Source organism: Nicotiana attenuata, chromosome 11 (assembly GCF_001879085.1).
Source record: "Nicotiana attenuata strain UT chromosome 11, NIATTr2, whole genome shotgun sequence".
NCBI lineage: Eukaryota > Viridiplantae > Streptophyta > Magnoliopsida > Solanales > Solanaceae > Nicotiana > Nicotiana attenuata.
The window spans coordinates 43,298,316-43,323,288 of NC_031999.1; the positions used below are offsets into that span (position 1 = coordinate 43,298,316).

A 24,973-nucleotide genomic window follows, 5' to 3' on the forward strand; every position below is an offset into this window, starting at 1 on the left:
ATATATATATATATATATATATATATATATATATATATATATATATATATACAGGACGGAGAGAACAGTAATTATGCTGCCATTTCTTAGCCACCCTACTTTCGGTTCTCATACTTTGTTACCTCAAAAACCACAGTTTAACCTCTAATAATTCGGAAGCAAATTAGGGTTTTCTTACACTTAATGAAATTCAACATTTTATCAGCTTCTTTTAACATTTTCTACTAATTAGTCTTGTAATGTGTCTTTTTTTTTTTTTTTGAGAATGGTAACATAAAACTTGTAATGTGTCTTTACCAAATTTTCACGTGATTCAAGTTCCAATTATCAAAAGACAATCTCAGCCACCTCCATCAACAAATTATAGAAAATACCTACATGTGTAACCCATTGCAACCAACACAGAACAATTTTAGCTGGCCAAGACAAATTGAATGAAACAAACACTGGTTCCAACAGTATAACACCCTCATAATGATGTCAATCATAGAGGTATGCGTCCTTTTTCATACGGTCAAAGAAAGTTGACTTATTCACAACATAAATAAACATATAATATGCTGAACACAAATTTGCTTAACCTTTAAAATAAATCACTGTTTCACGTATAGGAAACCAGTACTGTTTGACACCAAATTCCAGATTTTTTGTATTATGCAGTAGTTAAAGAAAACAAATAAAGTAGAAACCACTAGGATATTACCATCTATCCGTCTAACCAACTCCTTTAGCTTAAACACAAGGCGCTGGATTCCTGGTTGAGCAAATGTGTAATGGTCTTGCATCCCATCAAGCAATTTTGATAGACACCAATAACAGTCAGCTTCTATGTTAGATATTTTCTCAGAAGGCAGATCAGACATCATCCATTTGTCAATGCTCCCTTCTAAGTGTTCTGACAAGAAAACAACTAAGAATGGTGTTGCAAGATCATTTATTCCCTGCACATATCCACTGGCAGGGTGCCGGATGGCCCTAGAAAGGAAAATGTTAAATCACCAACATATGAGAGAGCATCCAAAACACCAACATGAGCAATTAAAAAAGGTTAATGGATGCCCATGCATCTTCTATTCTCTAAGTTTTATTTTCTGGACACCCTTAAGGGGATGGCTACTACGGCCTAGGGGTATGCATTCCGGTTTTGATTTTTTTTTTTTTGTATTATTTGGATCCACTTTTTCAGTTTTCCGTTTTCGCAATCCAGATAGGGGTTGATCTGTGTTTTATTTCTGCCAAGCTTCCGGTAGCGAGAGCACGACCACTTATACCGATTTACTTGATACTTATCCCCTATTGCATTGAATCAATTAAAAAAGAGGTCAGTGCTACAACCCTCTGTTGTTTGATCCAATATTGAACGGGGATGAGCAATCCAATCAAAACCAAAATAAATTCGGTTTGGGCTTTATTTCTCTCTTTTCGATTTGGTTTGGTTTGGGTTATTGGATTTCTCTTAATTGCTTGTACATAGCAAAATCTTAGTGTGCTAATTGGTGTACAAATCAGTAACTATAAAGAAGAGGAGATCATAAATTTCTCATGATTCTTTTTTCTTTCCATACATACATATACTTGCCAAGATGTACGTGCTTTCTGAAAAAAAAAGAGATAAGTTCATGAAACTACAAAAATTGTGAGTTCGCTTAAAAGAACTCTCTGATGGGAGAGACATCCTTAATATTAATCAAGCTAACTCATCAAATGAAAGTCACCTTATACTCTGAAATGATCGTTTGAAAAACTTGAAACCATTTTTCACACTCTCAGAAAATGTCAAACATAGCAAACATATAAATAAATAATAAGGATATAATCATGGTAGTTGATTACAAATTACAAATAAATTAAGTAGATCTTATCTGAAAATCCGTTTACATTATCTTCTGCCAACTGACATACTGTGGCACCAAACATTAAGTATATTGTAGTTGCAAAAGTAAGAAAACTGAAAGACTGAAAGATGGGAACTAGGAAAGAAGAGTTCAAGCTTAAGACAAGCAAACCCCGAAATTTTAAAAAAACATAAGATATTTAAGTGCAAAATAAAAATTAAAAAAAAAAAGTATATATTAGTAATTCAAGTTTTTGTTTTTTTCAATTTTTATTTTAAAAAATACGTATTCAAACCGAAACCAACAATCATAAATTTTTATCTAAGACCAAAAAATAAAAAAAAGGAAAACCAAAATATTCGTTTTGCTTTGGTTCTTCCGTTTAAACTGAATAATGCACATTCCGAATGGCTACTACCAATTTCGACCATGCCAACAGCCCATTACAACCCAATCATTGCTTTCTCATCTAGTTCCACATCTTAACTAAAGAAATGAATGTAATATTTTCTTTACTCTTCCTTTTGTAGAGAAACTTTGGATTCAAGGAGAATGTTACAGATAACAAATACAGAGAAGTAGAAATAGTTTACCAAATGTAGAGTATGCGCTCCAGGGATTTCTGAACTTGTGCTTGTTGGAAAAAAGAAACATCAGGCACCGTTCTAGGGCAGTCAACAGCAATCTAATAGCACAAGAGAAGCAGTAGTTATATGATTGATGACATCCGGAAAGTGAGGCATAAAAAAGATCAAAACAGACAACCCAACAGCATCTTATAAGGGGTTGAGGGCTAGCTCACTTGGTGAGCTCCCTGCCTTCCACATTAAAGGTGGAGGGTTCAAACCCCATCAGTAGCATAGCTTCCCCTTCCCCTTTCCCCCTCCCCCGATGTAATAAAAAAGAACAGCATCCATAATACCTGCCGAAGCATGTTGATCTCTTCATCTGTGCGCTCAATATCTGAAATGTCATAGTACTGAGCAACACAATCAAGATAATCTAGACGCTTTCTTCTCAGAACTCCCTCCCTTCTATCTGAATTAGGGGGTGCATATCCCTGTTGTCAGCTCATTATTTAAATTTCATAAGAAGCAACAAACTATGTCTAATAAGAAAACCCGCAATCTAGTTTGGCAGGTTTTGTAAACAATGTAGGAAGCAAGCAAACTTGTGTACAGGAATATTAGCAAACTGAAGCAGAGATCTAGTGATTAGCGAGCTCTGGCTAAAAGTTCAATTTCAACAAAAGAAGTTCACAGGATAGGGGGTGCATATCCCTGTTGTCAGCTCATTATTTAAATTTCATAAAAAGCAACAAACTATGTCTAATAAGAAAACTCGCAATCTAGTTTGGCAGGTTTTGTAAACAATGTAGGAAGCAAGCAAACCTGTGTACAGGAATATTAGCAAACTAAAGCAGAGATCTAGTGATTAGCGAGCTCTGGCTAAAAGGCCAATTTCAACAAAAGAAGTTCACAGGATAGGCTAATATATCCCCAAATAAATACCAAAACCAACAATTACTATTATCAGAACTCATATTTTAAACAGCGCTGCATGAAATGCTTCATATGCAAGATTCTTTTAAGTACTTCTACAGGTTAACCAGAGATTACTAATATCAACAAAATTATACAACGGCACTGCATGAAACGCTTTTTTTTTTTAACTGAGAAATCCTAAAGGGCCAATGGCGCACGTTCGAAGCTCAGTGGATGATAAGCCCCTACCTCTACCCTTCTCTTAAATACCAGACTTCTTCTTTTTTGAGATTGATAAATACCAGACTTTTATTTGCAGCATGGTTTGAATCCGTGACAGCACCTTACCCACACATCACATTGCACACTTACCACTAGACCAAAGCCTCGGGAACCACCGCATGAAATGCTTCATATACAAACATCTTTCAAGAACTCTTTTTTATCAGCATAAAACATCTTTTAAGAACTTCTATAGGTTGGTTGTATTCTTGAGTACCAGGACCAAGGAGAGTCTCAACTTCTAGAATCCAGTATATGACAGAACAACAACAACTATGCCTCAATCCAAACAAGTTGGGGTCGGCTATATTAATCCCCACTTTTTTATTTAAGCTCAACTCATATTATCATCATACCAAATAAAATAAAAATAAATTTAATATATATATATTAAAAGTTCTCTAACAGGTCTAAAACTTATTCTCAACTAGTAAATAGTACCTATATGTATCTTTTTCTTCCATTGTGTCTTATCTTTAGTTAAGCTGCATTGATTCCAAGGAATTGTAGGTCTTACGAGACAATTTCTATTCATGTGATGTGTTACGCGGCGCCTTCCTGAGATTCCTTGGAAGGGCGACGTAAGGCTAGGCAACTGATGTCAGTGCAGTTGCTGTCCGCCAACTGAGGTCCCCTCCCCTCCGTACGCTAGACGAGATTGTCAGTGCCGTACGGGAAAACCAATGTCAAGAGCAATTGAGAGAACAGAAATGAGAATTCAGAATGAAAGAAAGCTTGATTGCATTAATGAAAGCTATTACAGAAAAGCAACGCGGTGTCGAGGGGGAGAGACACCAGTACAGAGAATTGCTTGCTTGCTAGAAAGTTTTGATTGCTTGATCCCCCCTAATAATACTTAAAAAAATAATCCAAAGCTACAAGACTAGACTTGACTAAGCTAGAGAAACATAATGGAAGTACATGAAATAAAACTACTCTATATTTACAATGAAAATGACTTAGTTTTCTATAAGGCGGCAGCAGGTCCGTTGTCAGCAGCAGTGTCTTTGGCATCACGGTCTGCGCGCGCGGCGTTGTCTGCGCGCACGGCGCTGTTGGCTTCTGCCTGCAGCTTGGCGCTGGCGTGGGATATCGGTGGGGCGACAGAGGCACCTGCGCGCTTGTCACTTGGCGCGGCCAAGACCACGGGGCCGTCCGTGGCGCTAGGCATTGGGAGGCTTGCTAGGACGCCACGGGGCGCGCCCAAGGGGTCATGGGGCATGGCTGGAAAACCGCCCATGACATTCTCCCCCACCTGAGTTGGCGACGTCCTCGGCGCCTTACTTGCAAAATAATCTTCAATGAGGCTCTTGTAGGCTTTGAGGTTTGTTCCCCTCTCCCAAGTATTCTCTTCTGCATCACAACCCTGCCATTTCACCAAAAATTCTTGGTGATCTTTCCTTGAGGCATGAATCACTCTGTCATCAAGGATAGCTTCAACACGCCTTTTCCCGGTTGAATTGGGACCTCCAATACTGGGTATTGTAAGCTGGCTCCTTGAAGGATCCTCCGTGTCTTCCCGAAAAGGTTTCAGGAGACTGACATGGAAGACAGGATGAATTTTCCACCAAGCTGGGGTATCCACCCGGTATGCAACCTTCCCAATACGATTTTCAATGGACAAGGGTCCAATGTATTTTTGCAATAGACGAGGGTCATGGACCCCTGCAAATAAGTACCGCTTTGGAATTTTGACCATCACTTTGTCTCCTACTTGATATTCAACAAAGCGACGATTCTGATCAGCATGCCTCTTCATCCGCTTTTGAGCTTTGACAAGATAGCTCTGCACTATCTCCAAATTCCGCTTCCACTCTTTTGAGAAGCTAGCAACTCGAGGAGATTTAGCCATGTTTGGTGCATTCACAGTGTGTGGGAGTAGCGGTTGCTGTCCGGTAACAATTTCAAAAGCGCTTTTGTTTGTACTAGAGCTCTTTTGTGAATTGAAACACAGTTGAGCAGCATCCACAAGCTTCACCCAATTCTTCTGCGATCCGATTACAAAGTGGCGCAGATATTCCTCCAACATACCATTGAACCGCTCCGTCTGACCATCAGATTGCGGATGAAAACTTGAGCTATGATTCAATTTTGACCCAAGGCACTTAAACAGTTGGGTCCAAAAGTTGCTAGTGAAACGTGAGTCGCGATCATTAACAATATCTTTGGGCAGGCCGCAATATTTGATGACATGAGAGAAGAAGAGTCGAGTTGTATCTTCTGCTGATATGTATTGTGGGGCTGCAATAAAGGTGGCATACTTGGAAAACCGGTCCACCACAACCAAGATGGTTGTGAGATCTCCGACCTTGGGCAATCCGGTGATGAAATTCAGGGAAACGCTTTCCCAAGGTCTCTTTGGGACAGCGAGTGGTTCCAAGAGTCCCGCTTGTGTCAAGCGGTCCGACTTGTCCTTCTGGCATACTAGACAAGTCTTCACATACTGAGCGACATCATCGGCCATTTGAGGCCAATAATAGGCACGACGAAGTAACGCCATGGTGCGTTCTTCACCGGGATGGCCGGCCCACAGAGTATCATGACATTCCGCTAGAAGAGTCCTCCGCAAATCTCCTCCTTTAGGAACATAAAGTCGGTTCCCTTTTACTTTCAGAAAACCATCTTCCATGTAGAACTGGCGAGTCTTGCCCTGTCCTACCAAATCAACCAAATACTGAGCAGCAGGATCCTTGATGAGTAGATCCCGTATTTGGTCCTTGATGGATGTGGCTACTTCGCTCCCCCTTAGGGTGGCGAGTAGGCACACCGATGCTAGATCAGCTCTCCGACTGAGCGCATCAGCAACATGATTGGTCTTTCCACTGCGATACTCCAAGTTGAAGTGGAATTCAGCTAGGAGTTCCTGCCACCTGGCCTGTCGACCGTTCAACTTCGGCTGGGTCATGAAATGGCTAACAGCTGTGTTGTCTGTCTTGACCACGAACGGGGTTCCCAGCAGATAGTGCCTCCAGAGGCGCAAGCAGTGGACGACAGCCAATAATTCTTTCTCATGGGCGGCATAGCGCCGCTCTGCATCCTTCAGCTTCCGACTCTCGTACGCTACAGGGTGCCCTTCTTGTAGCAGGACTCCGCCGAGTGCATAGTCAGAAGCATCTGTTTGTACCTCGAACGGCTTGGCCAAATCAGGAAGGGCCAAGACGGGACTACTAGACATAGCCGCTTTTAATGCGTTGAAGGGCCTCTGCTCTCCTTGGTCCCCAATCCCAAGGTGTGACCTTCTTGAGGAGTTCTGTCAATGGCACTGCGATAAGTGAGTAGTTCTTCACAAACCGCCGGTAGAAGTTGCATAGGCCAAGGAACGCCCTCAAGGCGTGGACATCCTTAGGTGGCGGCCAATCTGTGATGGCCTGGATTTTCTGTTGGTCCATCTTGATGCGTCCTTCCTCGATGACATGTCCGAGGAAATCAATTTGCTTCTGAGCAAAGGAGCACTTGGATAACTTTGCATATAGTTCATGCTCCCGCAACCGAGCTAGGACCTTCCGCAAGTGTACTAGGTGTTCTTCCAATGTCTGGCTATATACCACAATGTCATCTAAGTAGACCACCACAAATTCATCGATGTACTCTCGGAAGACTTGGTTCATGAGAGTGCAAAGCGTAGCAGGGGCGTTGGTCAAGCCGAACGGCATGACCAGGAAGTCGTACGACCCATATCTTGTCACACAGGTCGTCTTGTGTTCATCACCCTCTGCAATCCGAACTTGCCAATAACCTGTCTTCAGATCTATCTTGGTGAACACCGTAGCACCACCCAATCTATCAAACAAGTCTGCCATTAGAGGAATAGGGTACTTTTTCTTCACAGTGATTTTGTTTAGAGCTCGATAATCCACACAGAGTCGCAGGCTGCCATCATGTTTCTTTTGGAATAGAACAGGGGACCCATATGGGGACTTGGAGGGTACAATGATCCCCGTATCTAGCATTTCCGTCAATTGTCTCCGAAGCTCGGTGAGTTTGGGTTGTGACATTCTGTAAGGCGCCCGGGCAGGTGGCTTCGCGCCCGGCACCAACTCAATTTCATGGTCCACAGTGCGCCTAGGCGGGAGCCGCTTTGGCATGTCTTGTGGCATGACATCTTCAAACTTCAGTAGTAACTCCTTCACGGGTTCAGGAATGGGACCCGAGGAGCGTTCTATATCTTTAATGCAGAGGGTTGCCAGGAACGTAGGTTCATTCCTTTTGACCCCCTTCTTCAACTGCAAGGCCGAGATGTTCTCAACGGCCATCTTCATGGGCAGGCACGGGATAATGCAGGGCTTGGCCCTATTGGTACCCATCATCAGTAGCATGTCTGCAAATGGTACAGGCATGGTGTTGGTTTGCCTTAGGAATTCCAGCCCAACAATCAACTCGAAGTCATCTATGATCACCACTCGCAGGTTGAATTTTCCTTCGTAAGGCCCAAGCTTCACCGGTACTTCTTTAGCTATTCCACCCACTAGCTGGGGAGGTGAATTGATAGCCTTGACGCTACCTTTACCTTTCCCTATAACTAGTCCAAGGTGCTCCACCTGAGTCGAGGCTAAGTAGTTGTGGGTAGCACTCGTGTCTATCATAGCCCGAATGGGCTTGCCATTCACCTTCATCTCGACGAACATTAAGGTCCTCTCTTGTTTAAGAGGAGTCTCTTCATTCGCCTTCTTTTTCCCTTTCCTGGTGACGGGACATGGGTCCTTCTTCTTACGAATACCAGCACTGGTCTCCGCTAGTGCCTCAGAAATGGAACCCACAATTGCATTAAAGGCACCTACTGGTTCAGTCTGGTCCGCATCGTCTGAGTCGTCATCAGTCCCATCATCAATATCGTGATGGGCATTCATCTGTGCATGTGGGCACTCATTGTTCCAATGTGGACCGCCGCAATGACGGCATCCTGAAGGAGGCTTTCTCGCCCGATCATTGTTGTTTGACGCAGCACTGTTGCTGCCGGAGGAAGGAGCTCTAGATTTGTTTGAGTTCCGATCTCCCCCATTTTTGCTAGGGCCACCATTGCTAGGCTGGCCCCCTTTGAATCTCGCTCAGGCAGGCGGCTGGGGCCTGTCCTTTCGAGCTTCCATTTGGTAGTCCCCAAGGCATTCAGCTGCTTGGATCGCCTTGGGAAGGGTATCTACCCTCTGTCTTTGTAGCTCCACACGGGCATAGGGTTTCAACCCTTCCAGGAAGGTGAAGAGCTTGTCTTTGTCCCCCATGTCGCGTATGCTTAGCATGAGCGCGGAGAATTCCCGCACGTAATCCCGCACTGATTTTGTCTGGCGGAGCTCCCGTAGTTTTCTCCTTGCATTGTATTCAACATTTTCGGGGAAGAATTGTAGGCGTATGGCTGCCTTCAGTTCTGCCCATGTCTCGAGAGTATCTTCACCGGCCTTGATGGCTTCGTACTTCACCCGCCACCAGAGCTTAGCATCAGCAGTTGCTACCTTCTTGGCTTCCTCTAGGCCCTCAACCGCATCGAAATATTGTTCGACGTCAAAGATGAAGTTCTCCACTTCCTTGGCATTCCTAGCTCCACTGTATGGCTTTGGCTCAGGAATTTTCAGTTTCTGTGTCGCGGAAGCAGAGTTCACAGCGCCCCCGATTTGGTTTCCACCTCCTCGGAGTAGGCCCTGTAAAGCAGCGTTGACAACATTTGCCTCTTGTGCCCTGTGGGCTAAATCCTCGGCGCGCTCCTGCTGGAGCCCCTCGAATTTCTCAAAAATTTCGGTTGCCTCTGTGGCTGCCGTCTGTCGGTCTCCCTCGGAGTCGCGACTGATGTTTTCAATGTCAACTTCGGCCTGGAGCACCCTGCGGTCTAGGTCGTCCAACCTTTGCACTAGGCTGGTTCTTAGTTCAGGCACCGTATCCACAATAGGCCGTAATACCTCAACCGTCCCTTCGAGAGCTGCAATGCGGTCCCCATGATTCACCATGGTCAGAAATGGTGGTAATGTCAATACGTTCCCTCGTTCGATGTCGAGCCTAGGCTCTGATACCAACTGTTACGCGGCGCCTTCCTGAGATTCCTTGGAAGGGCGACGTAAGGCTAGGCAACTGATGTCAGTGCAGTTGCTGTCCGCCAACTGAGGTCCCCTCCGTACGCTAGACGAGATTGTCAGTGCCGTACGGGAAAACCAATGTCAAGAGCAATTGAGAGAACAGAAATGAGAATTCAGAATGAAAGAAAGCTTGATTGCATTAATGAAAGCTATTATAGAAAAGCAACGCGGTGTCGAGGGGGAGAGACACCAGTATAGAGAATTGCTTGCTTGCTAGAAAGTTTTGATTGCTTGATCCCCCCCAATAATACTTAAAAAAAATAATCCAAAGCTACAAGACTAGACTTGACTAAGCTAGAGAAACATAATGGAAGTACATGAAATAAAACTACTCTATATTTACAATGAAAATGACTTAGTTTTCTATAAGGCGGCAGCAGGTCCGTTGTCAGCAGCAGTGTCTTTGGCATCATGGTCTGCGCGCACGGCGCTGTTGGCTTCTGCCTGCGGCTTGGCGCTGGCGAGGGATATCGGTGGGGAGACAGAGGCACCTGCGCGCTTGTCACTTGGCGCGGCCAAGACCACGGGGCCGTCCGTGACGCTAGGAATTGGGAGGCTTGCTAGGGCGCCACAGGGCGCGCCCAAGGGGTCATGGGGCATGGCTGGAAAGCCGCCCATGACAGATGTTACGTCCACCCAGTTTTATCACCTTCATTCACCATAGCTTCACACCAACTGCTACATCTGTAGGTTGACACAACGCATGCACAAACTATCTCAAGCGACCTTCTCTCATTTTATCCTCAGTGCATGCTACTTGCACCTTCTAGCGAATGTAGTCATTTTAATCTGATCTAATCTTGTATGACTGTACATCCATCTTAGCATAGGCATCTTTGCAACACTCTTTTATTGGACATGTTGGATTTTAGTGGCCTAACATTCACTACCATATAACATTGCAGTCTTATAGTTGTTCTATAAAACTTACCTTTCACTTTGATAAGCATCTTTCTATCACATAACATCCTGGTAGCACTTCTCCATTTCAACCATCTTGTTATTAATCTTATGAGTAACATCTTCATCTATCATTTCATTCTCTTGAAATAACGAGCCTAGATACCTAAATTGCTTGCATATTGGCAGCGCAAATCCCTTCTAGTCTCACCTCAACTTTGTCCTTCTCATGCTGACTAAACTTCCAATACATGTCTTCAATCTTACTCCTACTTATCCTAAAACACTTACTCTCTAAAGTGCTTCTCCATAATTGAATCTTACTCCTACTTACCCTAAAACCCTTACTCTCTAAAGTGCTTCTCCATAATTCAAGCTTTTGGTTGACACCCTCGCTTGTTTTGTCAATTAACACAATATTATCAACAAATAGTATACATCATCAGACCTCATCTTGTATTGTGTTGGTTAGCTCATCCACTACTAGGGTAAACAAGTAGGGTTCAATGCCGATCCCCGGTTAGAGCCACTGTTATTGCGAACTCCTTTGTATCTCCTACTACTATTTTCACGCTCTCCATCATACATATTATTTATGGCTTTATATATTTAATATAAATTCTTTTCTTCTCCATCACCCACCAAAGTACCTTTCACAATAGTTTATCCTATCTTTATCTAAGTCAAGAACACCATTTGTAGGTCTTTCTTCCCTTCACGAAAATTTCCGTCAACCTCCATAGCAGGAATATAGCCTTCATATAAATTCAAATGCTGCAGTGCTGGACTAGGGAGGGTCTACACAAGAAGGCTCAATAGACCTGGAACACTGTTCCTCAAGTTATCAGCTGGTCTGTCTGGCTTGAAAGAAATAACAGAATTTTTGAAGGCAAAAGAAGAATATACAGTGCCTTAAACTAAATTGCATTTTGACGATCGCTTTTTGGTGCAAACTAGTTTTTGTACCAGATGTAGATATATTTTAGATGCAATTGCTGATTTGCACAACCTGTAATTACGCCTGTTGCACTGGCTTAGTGCAAACATTCATATAATATACTCCCTCCGTTTCAATTTATGTGAACCTATTTCCTTTTTAGTCCGTGCCAAAAAAAAATGACCTCTTTCCCTATTTGAAAACAATATACCTTTATGCAATGATTTATAGCCACACAAAATACATGTGCTTCATTTTACACCACAAGTTCAAAAGTATTCTCTCTTTTCTTAAACTCCGTGCCCAGTCAAATGAGTTCACATAAATTGAAACGGAGGGAGTATTATATAGCCCTGATTGAAAAAGTCCAACCTAGTTCTCTGTCACTCTTGTGTGTTCTAAGTCTAAGCTCTATCACTTTTTCCAAGAATTTCATCGTATGACTCATGAGTTTAATGCCACGATAGTTCACACAACTTTCAATATCTCCTTTGTTTTTATAATTTGGAATCAGGGTACTCTTCCTCCATTCATAACATAGGGCATCCTACAACTTCTTAGTATAACATTGAATAACTTGGTGAGTCATTCTACTCCAACCTCTTCAAGATACTTTCACACCTTTATAGGGATACTACCTGGACCACAAACTTTTCTAATCTTCACATTTTATGGCGTCCTTTACCTCTGTCGGCTTAATTAAACGAGTGTAGCTAAAGTTCTATCTACACAGACGCGTGGAGGTCTAAAATATTATTCTCTTGGTTCGAGTTGAACAATAGATCAAAATAGCCTCTTCATCTCTACGTGATCTCATTATCTCCTGTCAATATTTTTTGAGAATACACTTCAACTGGTTTAAATCCTTACATTTCTTCTCTCCCAGGCATGTCATGCTAGTTTAAACATTTTTTTCTCCCTTTCCTGTGTCCCTTGATTTTAGTACAAGCCACTAAAGCTTCCTATTGGACTTTACTAATAGTCTTTTAGCTTCCCTCTTAGATATCTTGTATTCTTCAAAGGCTTCTCCATCTTCTGCTTTTGGCAATTTCCTATAACATTTTCTTTTAGCTTTAGTAACTCTTTGTACCTCCTCATTCCACCACCAGGATTTCTGTGGTCGAAGTCCTAGACCTTTAGACATACCTAGTACTTCAGTTGCTACTTTTCGAATGCAACGTGACATTCCTTCCACAAGATGTCTATGTCTCCCTCTAAGTCTCGAGCTCCCTGCTCCCGTAGTTTTTCTTAAAACACTAATTGGTTAGCGCCTTTTAATGCCCACCACCTAGTTCGCGGTTGCTTGCAAGTCGTCTCATTTCTCACTCTACTCTAAAGCTTTACATCTAAGACTACTAATCTACGTTGCATGGTCATGGCTTCTCCTAGAATAACCTTACGCGTATATGACAGAACATGGCCACCAAATCAAACTATACATGAGAGTACGACTCCACAAAGACTAAACATAAGTCCATGCATTTGATGCTACAAATGGGTAAATCACTTATTACAGAATGAGATTATACAGTTGCATAGCTTGACATTGTGCATATGCCACAACCATCCTATCAGTAATAGCTCTGCCCATACTGAAATGATAGTGGAAGGTATGCCATCCTCACTAGAAGCATCAAACATCTGCAGAACAAGAGGGATAGCACTTGAAATGTACAGCTCACTGCCCCCTCTGTTTCGGTCTTCGGTGGCCCAATGCAGTGGCATAAGATGGCCCATTCAGAAATGAATCATTACTTTCAAAGTTTGTCAGGTCGGATAAAATCATCAGAGTGCAAATCTAGCTTCAACACTCTATCAACTTGTTCAACTTCTCTTCTTAAATAATTCATAGATGATTTTTACCAAGGTATCCTGGATTACAAACAATCTTGGTAGGATAAGAAGTCCTATTCTAGGATAACCATCTCCGGGAATTCACTATGTTAGTATAGTTATGTGAATATATGTAATTAGTCCTAGTCCCGCATGTAATAGGAGTAGGTGATGTGTTATGTATACATATAAATAGGGCTCATTATAACATAGAATAAGAAGCAATAATATTTTCTCCCGTGCTTCTCACATGGTATCAGAGCATTACTGAGAAAAGATCATTGTGCGTCATTCCAGCAACATCCGGGAAGAAAGAACTAAGTCACCGTGCAATTTTTGGTGACCTAAGTGACTGATTTGCATCATCTCACGCTTGGTGAGTGTTATGCACAAACCAACACCACCATTAGACTCAAAAAACTCCGGCGACCAAACATCATTAAGATTCTCCGGCAACAGACACCCCACGCGCCACCCAGATCTGTGATTCCACCGGCGCGTCTGTCCCACGCACCGGCGCTGCATGATTCTCCAGTCATTTTTTTGCCGAGCTTCTTCAGGACAACCTGTTCGCACAGCAATTCCGAGTCCACCAGTATTGTTTTCGACAGATTCCGACAACTTTGAAATTTTCCGGTGTGAACAGTGTTTTCGGCATAAAATAGTGTTATTTTTCTCTGATGTGAACAGTGTTTTCCCAAATATTTCTTCAATTTTCTAGGAGTTATTCATTTCCACTATATTCAAGTTAACCCTGCAACTTTTAGTCAAGAATTTGAGAAATTAATTGTAGCGACATGGGATCCAATACTATGAATAGTTGGATGGTTTTTCTACCGGATTATATTGAGTTCATTCAGCACAAAGCGTGTAAACAGACATCTTTAGAGAAAGCTTCCGTTGTTCAAACATGTAATTTGTGTCTCCAAAATCTTCATCCTCTGATTCTTGGATCATTGATTCAGGTGCATCTTATTATATTTTTGGTAACAAATCTCTTTTCACTAGTATTTCATATTCTCAATCTCTTCCAACAGTCACAATGGCCAATGGGTCTCAAGCCATGTCAACTGCAATAGGTCAAGCAAGTCGACTTCCTTCTTACATTTAGATTCAGTTCTTTATGTTCCCGGTAGTCCTTTTAATCCATAGCCGTTAGTCGCTTAGCCAAATCACTTAAATGCGCTGTTTTATTTCTTGATGACCTTGTTTTTATACAGGAACGCAGTATAGGGCATATCATTGATACCGGGCAATAATCAAATGGACTTTATTGCCTTATCTTTGCTAAATCACATGGACTCACATCTTGTCTTCCTTCAACAACTTGTCTTGTTACTAATTCACTAGATTTATTACATAAACGGTTGGGACATCCAGTTTGTCAAAACTTCATAATATAGTACCTAGTTTATCTCACTTGTCCACTCTAGAGTGTGAGTCATGTTAGCTCAGTAAGCATACTCGCCATTTCCCTCGGCGTCCCGATAATCGAGCGGAGTTACCTTTCACTTTAGTCCATTCAAATGTTTGGGGTCCTAGTTGGGTTAGTTCTATCTTGGGATTCCGCTACTTTGTCAGTTTCATCCATGATTATTCTAGGTGCACTTGAATATTTTTGATGAAAAATCGGTTTGGGTTGTTTTCTATTTTTCAGACATTCCACACTGAAATTCAAAATCAATTAGGGGTTTCTATCCGCACATTTCGTAGTGATAATGCCCTAGAGTATTTGTCTTCCCTATTTCAGCAGTTTATGAACTCTCATGAAATCATTCATCAAACATCTTGTGCGTACACATCTCAACAAAATGGGGTAGCTGAGAGAAAAAATAGGCATCTCATTGAGACTGCTCGCACACTTCTCATTGAGTCTCATGTTCCGTTGCGTTTTTGGGGCGATGCAGTTCTCACAACTTGTTATTTGATTAATCGGATGCCTTCATCTCCCATCCAGAATCAAATTTCGCATTCAATATTGTTTCCCAATCACCCTTATACTTTGTTCCCCCCTCGTGTTTTTGGGAGCACATGTTTCGTTCATAACTTAGTCTCTGAAAAAGATAAGTTAGCTCCTCGTGCTCTCAAGTGTGTCTTCCTTGGTTATTCTCGTATTCAGACGGATATAGTTGTTAGTCACCTGATCTTCGTAGGTGTAAGGTTTTGGTAGATTCATAGTAAACATAAGAGATCTTGCCACTTCTAACAAATACTTATTTTTTCTTTTGAGCAACCCCATTTTGTGCACTAGTATAAGGGCAACTAGTTTGGTGGATTATCCCATAAGACCTATGTTGCTCGGACTCTCCGAAAATATCGCCGGGTGCGTGTCGGATTCTCCAAAAGCAGTGTATTTTTGGAGAATCCGACACGAGTGCGGCAGTATTTTGGAGAGTCCGCGCAACATAGCATAAGACTCCAAATAAGCACCAAAATATTTGTCCATGCATTCTGTGCCATTGTCAATTCGCTAGATTTTTACCTTAGCCTCAAATTGGGTACAAATCTTCTTATGAAATGACTGAAAAATAGGGGAAAATTGCATTTTTGGCTTTTAACAAATACACCCAAGTCATCGTAGTGCAACAATCAATGAAAATAACAAACAATCGACTACCCAACAAAGAAACTGCTTGAGTAGGACCCCATACATTAGAATGAATAGTTGAAAAAGAAGTTGTACTTTTATTATCACTTAAAGGATAAGAGTTCCTTGTATGCTTGGAAATTTTTCAAGCATCGTAAAACAAAGATTCAAACTCATTTCCGGAAAAAACAAACTACGATATAACTTCTTTAAAACAAAAAATGATGGATGCCTCAACCGTTTATGCCATTGTATTAGTTCTTGGTTGACATCCTTATTTCCTCCAAAAAAGGCCCGACCAAAGTCTCGAGTTCCATGAATCCAATATTAGTCATAATGCAGTCTACCACTACCAATCTTCTTACTTATTTGAAGATCCTAAAAAACACAATGATCAGGAAAGAACTCGACACTATAATTTAGTCTTTTGTTGATGGCGCTAACAGGTTAACAGGAAATGGAGAATGGATGATAATAAAATATCAAGTGTACAGAAAACAGAACCTGTTCCAGAGACAGGAGTTAGGAAGCCATTGGCTATTCTGACATAATCCCCTTTGGGAACAGAGAGTAGTTTTGGAAGTCTTTACAGGAGCCTGTCATATGTCCATTCGCACCATAATCAATAATCTAAGAATTAAGGTGAGCATTAAAGGCAATACATGACTACACGTAATTGGAAGTGGACACATTAGAAGAATCAAGTTTGTTCAGAAGACGATGAAGATGCTGAACTTCGTCCGAAGACAAAGCTTCTCCAAAAGCAGTTTCCTTAGATGTCTCCACATTTTCTGATATTAGCCTGAACCCTTGATGGACTTACACGTTTTTGCTCCCCGACCTCTAGTTAGTCTACGATGCAGTTTCCAGCATGTCTCATTTGTATGCCTTGGCTTTCCACAATAATCACAGTGAATATGATCTTTAGCAAAAGTGATTACCCTTGCTTGCTCATGAGACATAGTAAACCAAGACTCTAGGTTGGTGCTGAATAAGAGGGTGTTTGGATTGGCTTTTCAATAATAGCTTATAAGCTAAAAGCCATAAGTTGGTAATACCCAACTTTTGGCTTTTGGCTTATTTTAGTACTTTCATGCCTAAAAGTAAGTGCTTTTAAGCACTTTATTATTGCCAAACACCACAAAAACTAGAAAAATGCTTAAAAAGCAATAAGCATTTAAAATAAGTCAATCCAAACACCCTCTAAAGCATGACCCCTCGTCAACTCTTTTCCTATTGAACATAAGAGTATGCATCCTCAAAAGAAGGAAAAGGAATTTTACCGAGAACTTGAACCCTGGTCTGATCATACTCTTGGTTCAACCGGCCAGAAAATCATAGACCATTCCCTTTTCAACAAATTGTTGAAAGAGAACTGCATCATTAGTACACTTCACTTGGAGATCCTGATAATAGTCAATTTCCTACCATAACCCACTTAATAGTAATCAGTGATAGTCAACTCACCTTGCTCAGTAGCATGAATTTTATTTCGAATCTCAAAGATCTGGGCATCATTTCCCTTGCGAGAGTAAGTGCACCTAGTTGAATTCCAGGTCTTTTTAGTCGTATCAAGCAACAAATATCGCTTAGAGATTCGGGGGTGCTTAGTGTTCAAAGCCATGTCATAACATGGGAATTATCAGAATCTCATTGACATAGTTAAGGTCAATCATAGCAGGTGCTTTCTTTCTCTAGTAATATACCCAAGTAACTTTCTAGACTTAATAAAAAGTAGACAAGATCTTGACCAAGAAAGATCCGTACCAGCCCCATCCAATTTAACAGCATTAGTTTGAGGCAGAATTATTATCAGTTTTTGTATCACCAATAGTTTGAACAAATAATAATCCTTAGTGTCAACAAACCGACTAGGGATATTCAGAAATATAGAAATAAACTTCTAGAGATAGAATATGCCTGATCACGTCAGAAAAACCCATCGAAAAACTAGTCGGAATCTGCCGAAACTTAGATGGGAAGGGTCGGAATAGGCCTGTGACCCGAGATCTGAAAAATTTTCCGGAAAAAGCCATTGCAAAACAGCAGATCCGACCGGAAAGCTAACTGCCACACCGGAACCCTAAGTGTCTTTGATAAAAACGGAACCCTAATGCTGCGAGGGAGATAACTCACATCAAAAAGGCAGCAATGGCTCTAATACCATGTAAATTTGAAAAGAAGAAAAGACTTTTTTATGTTTCTTACATCCCTAAGCAAAAGTGTTTATACACAAGGTCCTATGACTATTTTAAGAAGGAAAATAAATTACAATCAATCAAAATAAAATCAAATCTCAATCAGAATCAAATCAAATTTTCCCTAATAATCAAGCCAATCAACATTGTGATATAAGGAAGAGTTGACGGAAGGAGTTGAATCTTTTTGCCAGCTACTAGATTACATTTCTAGTTGTCGGCCCCTCAAGATCTTACCCCTTTTTTTATCTTTGTTTTTTTTTCTTTTTTCTTTCTTTATTTCTTGTACTTCGGCATCCTTGATCCCATATTAATATATAATTCCTCCTCTCTACTGACCTAAAATGTTTCCAGAAAAATAAAGTTAATTAGAGCCATACCAAAAGAAGCCTCCATATGTTGGGTCGCAAATATGACGGGACACCATTCCAAGCTAATTCACGCAATTTTTCTGCAAGAGAAGTTGGGAAGTACATAAAGAAGAAAATGCAACAATCAGACCGGTAATAGCATTGAGAATTAACAAAATAGCTTTCCAAGTTGTAAGTTGTAACAAACAATAGCTACTAAATCTTCACATCTATACAAGTCATCATGAAGGAAGAAAGATCAAAACCTGTGTGAGAGCAAACCAGAAACAGTAATTTCGGTTATGATATGTGTAGAACTATCTCTTTTAGTCTGAACATTAAAGACCTTAGCTAGTGAAAACTCACAGAGCCCGTGAGGCTAAAGAATGGAAGCCAAAGAAAGCATCACCTTTGTGATCAACGTGCCAAAGGATATGCCAATGATAGTATTTAAAGTGGCGGGGAGGGATGTACGAGTAGGCCATTACGACAATTTCGAGCCTCCAATAGGCTTATCCTTGGCTGGAGATCAAAGCTCTTCTTTAGGTATAGTAAGAATTTCAAGTAAGCGTACAACGAGCCGCTCAAAATCTTGACGCAAATGAACCTGCCCTTTCCATTAGCAGCAGGTATCATGTAACTCTATCCACCAATGTTTGGATAGATGGGGAAAAAGGACCTAGTATTTTTTGCCTCCGCTGGGATTTGAACTTGAGACCTCATGGTTTTCACCCACTTCATTGACTACTAGGCCACACCCTTGCGTGCATACTAGTTTATTGCCTTTCTTTAAGTTATACTTTTCAACTGTCCCAATCTATTACTATAAAAAAGTTCTAATTTCAAGGATATCAAGATTAGTTAGCGCTTCATCAAACATTTTTCTTTCATGGGTAACAGGTACTTTATGTTCATGAGTATTTGCTGTAATTTTTGATAGACCATAAATTACTTTTGGCAGGTTACATACTAGTTTCTAGTTCTTTTTCTTTCCTATTGGGTAGGTGTCTTAGTGGAGTGCCTGTCAAAATGTTCGTATTGAAGTTGTAAGGCCAAATGAAACCTTTATATTATCAGTTTTTTCTTTTAATTTGTAACTTCTGAAGACTTGTAGCTGTTGTTAAACATAGCATGATGGATTTTCTCCTAGTCTTTTACTTAATCCTGAGAGTCAACTGATAATGAAGTTCCGAGCGGCTCAAACTTTCTATCTTCTTCGGATTTAAGCTGCATCACCTAATTCCATTCCCCCATCTCAACAAGGTGCGGTGAACAGGAACATTTTCCTGCATCTATTCATTTCCAGGAACAAAGGAAGCATACTAATTTAAGCATTACATCCCAAGCATACTAATTTAAGCATTACATCCCCTACCCTGAACTTTAAACCCAATTGCAGTGAGATCATAAGGGATATAAGGAAATTCTCCTCTCAAAGACTATTGTAGGCGAAACTAGAATTTCAACTCTCACACAGCATCATCAAGATGCTGTACAAATACTCCATGAGCATTTTCAGATTTCTTGTATTTTCTTTTTTTCATTGACGTCTAGAAACAGTATAAGTCGCATTATTACAGTTTTGTGCATCTACACTACATAAATGTTCCTTTGAATTAGTTATAGCATCTGTGTTAAGTCATAAGCTCATTTGTTACACGTTTGGTGGATCGGGAAAGGTACCAAGCATCTACAATGCATTTGCAACCATATTTTATGAGTTGTTAGGGGACCTATGTCAAGGATTGTCAAACCCGGAGCATACTTGAAACAAATGAAAAAAAAAAAGATTAAGGGGGAGGGAGAGGGTCAGGAAGGTTGACCGCCTTAAAGGGACTGCCTTTCATGGTGAGAAAGGAAATTCTTCTCCCAATTTCTCAAAGAAATTAATAGTTAAAAGTCAGGAGCAAATGCATGTAAAGGATACTCAATCCTTAACTAGTCAAACAAAAGTCATCTTTTTAGGATCTTGGCACCCATAGGTTCCCAAATAATAAGCTCTCACCACTATATGCCAAATTTTGACAAGAGACGTTTGCTCAAGCGGTAAGCAACCTCCACCTCCAACCTTAAGGTTGAAGGTTCGAGTCATCAAGGAAGCAAAGTTGGGAGCTCCTAGGTAGGGATAAAAAAATATCATAAAACATATGCCAAATTATGCAAGAAAAGAATCATATATGTTTATATAACCAAAAACATATCTTGGTACCTAGAATAACAGTTGGCGCTGATAATTCTTTGGTGAATTTCATTAGCCTAGCTGAATCAGTAGCTCTTGAGCCCATCGATGGCTTCTGTACTTCGTTGGACGTGTGTTCTGAATTTGACGTGGACGATTTTGACTGGCTAGCGGATGAGCTAGCATTCAGATTGCTTCTCTTTTGCAGCTCATCCTGATATACAAAGAAAAGAGCTTACTTATGCTGATACATATAAGCAATAGATATACCAAAAATCCCAGTACACTGAATGTCAGCACCAGTCATACCTCAAAAGATCCATCTGTCTGTTGGCTTGGTCCCGTCTCACTATCTCTTAGACTGCCATGATTATCCGGAGATCTCACTATTGAGTTATCCACTGGGTCTGACCTCCGTGTAATCAGTACTTTGCCAGGGAAACTGCGTCCCTTTAGCAACCTGCATCACATCATAGTTTTTGTGATTTACTTGTTAAAAGTTAAAGCAAAAAAGAAGGTGTTCCGATTTAAAGCGAATCAAACAAAGTAATCAACATCTTTGACTGTTAAATACCAGCGATTATTATTTTAGAGGGTTTCTTCTTTAATCAGTAAAGATAATGATTTCAGATGGTGCTTCAGGGCCATAGCTATGAGACAAAGTTGCGACATGTTAACAAAAGAAGTCACTAGAATGGCAATATCCAATAAAAGGATAAGAAGCAATAAGTATGTGCAATGAAGTTCACATTCAGGGGCTAAGTTTGGGCTTCTTTCCTCAGCATTTCTGTTTTGCTCAACTCTTCTAAAGCAAACTATTAAAATACTAATGAAACCAGAAATGGAGTTGTTAAATGTATCATTAAAAATTGTAACCATTAACTTCAAGAAATAAGTAAAAAGTCACTTTATATGCAAACAAAGTATGCTATTCATCTCCTGCTGGAGCTAGCACCAATAGTGAAGAAACTAGGCAAGGTGCATAACCAAATTCCTCCATATGCAAAAAAGAAGCAGAGCTTTTGGGCGCTGATCAAAGGTTCAACTCTACCTAAGGATGCCTCATCTGCATACACCAATGTCTTGTCGCCAAACTTCATTTGATCAAGTAAAAGCTAATTTTTGCTCAAAAGCTGAACATTTGAAATAGGATTCTCCTGGGAATCCAAGTTTTGAGTTTTTGGCATATCACCCTACAGACAAATGTACTGAGCTTTGTGTTAACTACTTCTCTTTGTCCTAGTAGTAAGTGTTGGGTTTTTATCAGTTTACTAACAGTAAGTAGCACAGAAATTCATAAAAGGAAATGACAAATATTAAATGCATTTCTAATCACAAATCCACCATTCAGATTACAAAATACGCCTACTCGTTCACTGATCAGACACTCCCCAAGTCCAATTGATCATAGATAACTTTGAATTCTCTCATTTAAAATGATAGGGGGATAAAAACTGGAAATCTAAGTGGTGGGTTTATGATAATTATATAGATCTGAATAAATAACAGGGTTCAATTACCCTTGAACATTTCTGAGAGTTTGGTTGAATCTTGAATCAACAGTAGCATTCTTTGGATCTTCCTCCCTGTCGCTTCTCATGGTTTAATTGTTATCACTTGCCTGAGAAGCTCTCGAAACTTTGCTTTCTGTTATTTTTTTTCCTCCCAATATAAGAAGTGCGAGTGAAGCTGCTCAAGCAGACATCACTTCGTCGACATCTCTCTGCTTAGCAGTGGAGGATGTTTTGGGTAATTAATGTGAGAGACTTGTTTTGATTGGTTCACGTTATTTAGTAACTGTAGTTACTGGGTATACATTTTGATTGTGCCGACTTTCTTACCCTTTGAAGGCCCATGTTCATCATGATTACAGTGGGCCCATTGTATATTTGCCAACATCTGAGTTGCATTTTAGACACAGCTATTATTTTGGACATTCTATAGGTGTTCTCTTATTTTGTACTTTAATTTAATTATTATAATTATAATACTCACTGAAGTTTTGCACGTAGAGTAACTTTCATATGGCATCCTTCTACACAGGCTTTTCAAAAATGTGGGTGCCACTTTCACTTTAAAAATAAAATTACATAAGATTTTCATAAATTAGGTTATTGATGCCGGTAAAGTTGTATCAATTTACTAAAAGGGTAAAAGGGAATATGGAATGATCGGGTACCTAATATTCGTGAAAGTTATTACTCCCTCCGGTCCAAAATAAGTGATCTTTTGGCTTTTTTCTTGTGGTCCAAAATAAGTGATCTTTCAAGAATGATTTTTTTTCCTACATTACCCTTGGGGTAATTAGTGTTGGAGTATGTGTTAGGAGTGTTTATGTGAAGAGGTAGTAAAGGATAATATGGTCAATTTCATTGCTAGTTATTGCTAAAAGGAAAATTTCTTAATATGTGTGAAAACAACCAAAAAATCACTTATTTTAGACCGGAGGGAGTAAAAGGTAAAAATAGCTGCGTAAAAAAATGAGTAAACTATAAACCAAATATACTAGCTCAAGACAGAGCCACCATTAGGCCAAATGTACATATGTAAGCCTTGCAACTTCACTCTTCATTTAAGGTGTGCTAAATTCCCACAGCCGATTATTCACTCCAACCACCCTCTCAACCTTCTCCCCGCATCCAAGTACCCTGGCGGCCGATTCAACTGTGATTTTCCTAAGCAGTTGGGATACACTTCGTATTATTAAATTGAAATAATTGCAATGCAAAATCAAACATAATTGCTTGATTTAACTTCGTACAATTTTATACTGAAGTGTTCTACTAATAGTACTTTAAGGATAAAATCTTTTATATTATAAGAAAGAAACAGCATATAATAGAGTAATTGTAACTTAAAAAACAATTCAACAAAGCAAAACTTATTATAGAAATCAGAGATACGTGAACTCAATAAATTGAAATAATTAGTTTGATGCAGGTTGATTCTATTTATGGTATATATGGTAAGACAATAATTTGCTATGTCAATAATTACAATGGTGAAAAAATAACTTCTCAAAGTAATCATAAAAACGACAATGAATAAGAATTAGTAGACCTTGCAATTGCAAATATGCAAGGTTGTAAGTTTTTTCAACACATACCGAGCAAAGAATTAAAATAACAGAACTTATAACAAAGAAACGTAGGACCAAGAATGAGCTGGAAAAAATATTCGCAATACTAATTTAAGCATTTTTCATAAAAAAATTTATTAAAGAAAAATTAACATTGGCGATATAGAAATGTATATTAGAATCTATGATTCATTTTATTGCTCTCGGATTAAAAAGATAAAAATTTTACTTCTAATGTCGTGAAAGCAGCCACTAATACTTGCATTAGGTTAGACTATCTACATCACATCCCTTAGATATGATCATGCAACTTTTTTTCCGGACCATGTGTGAGTATGGAATACCTTGTGCACTAAGCTATCATCCAAAATATCAAATTGTAACCGGGATCAAATTAATTAATAAGTAAAAGATTCGATAATATTTAAATTGTTGAGCCCGTGCGTAAGCACGGGCAAAGCTACGCACAAAGCTGATCTAGTTTTATTTTACTATATTAGAAGTGCGAGTGTATCAGCTGACACAGACGCGTCTTCGTCGACATGCCAGCTTAAGCTTTTTATATTTTTGCTCCTGTTTTTCAATATTTTTAACTTCATTGCCATCAGACAAATTTGTAAATAATGGAATTTTCTGGGGCATTTTCAAAGCCTATTTTACATCTTCCTCTGATATTAACAGCATTTCACCTGGACATTTACCTCTACAGCCACTGCTTATTATTGGGGTTTCTTCTTTCTACGCTTTTTTCAGATTTCTTTGTACCTTAAAGTGATTAATCTGCTCTGCTCTCGCAGTGTACATCCTCTTTGTTTCCACTCAATTGGTTAGTTTGTTGTTCTTGGTCTTTATTTATATTTTGTTGTACGGGTTATTTTTCGGAAGAATGTTTACAATTGCTGCGATTTATGGCTGTTGCTCTGCATTCTTCTTTTTATATGCTTTACCTAATTTTTTACTTGGTAAATCTATATTTTTTACCTAATTTTGAGCTGTTAAATTGGAGTTTAAACCTAATTTCTTCGGCTTTTTCCCATTGCTAAGATTTCCCAGGTTTCGGCTATGTTTGTTCGCTGCTTTAGCTTTGTTCCATCAAGGTAATCGTACTATTGTACTGCAAAATTTAATTTTCGGTGTCGATTGGCTAGGTGTTTGCGTATTAGAGAAGAAGTACGACCGACCTTGTCCTGTTTCTCTATTGGATTTGGATTAGAAATTAGGGTTTTTTATTTGCAGGTGTTATTTCTTTT

General features: G+C 39.9%; 1 protein-coding gene across 1 annotated transcript; it reads right to left on the minus strand.

Annotated features, from left to right (window-relative positions):
* Positions 704-22,434, minus strand: LOC109234416 (TBC1 domain family member 22B; the record flags this gene model as incomplete). The annotated part of the gene is given in 7 exon segments (XM_019400397.1): positions 704-975; positions 2,429-2,520; positions 2,758-2,895; positions 18,496-18,566; positions 20,675-20,858; positions 20,954-21,104; positions 22,165-22,434. Coding segments are annotated over 7 exon segments (988 nt in total), but the record flags the coding sequence as incomplete, so codon positions are not given.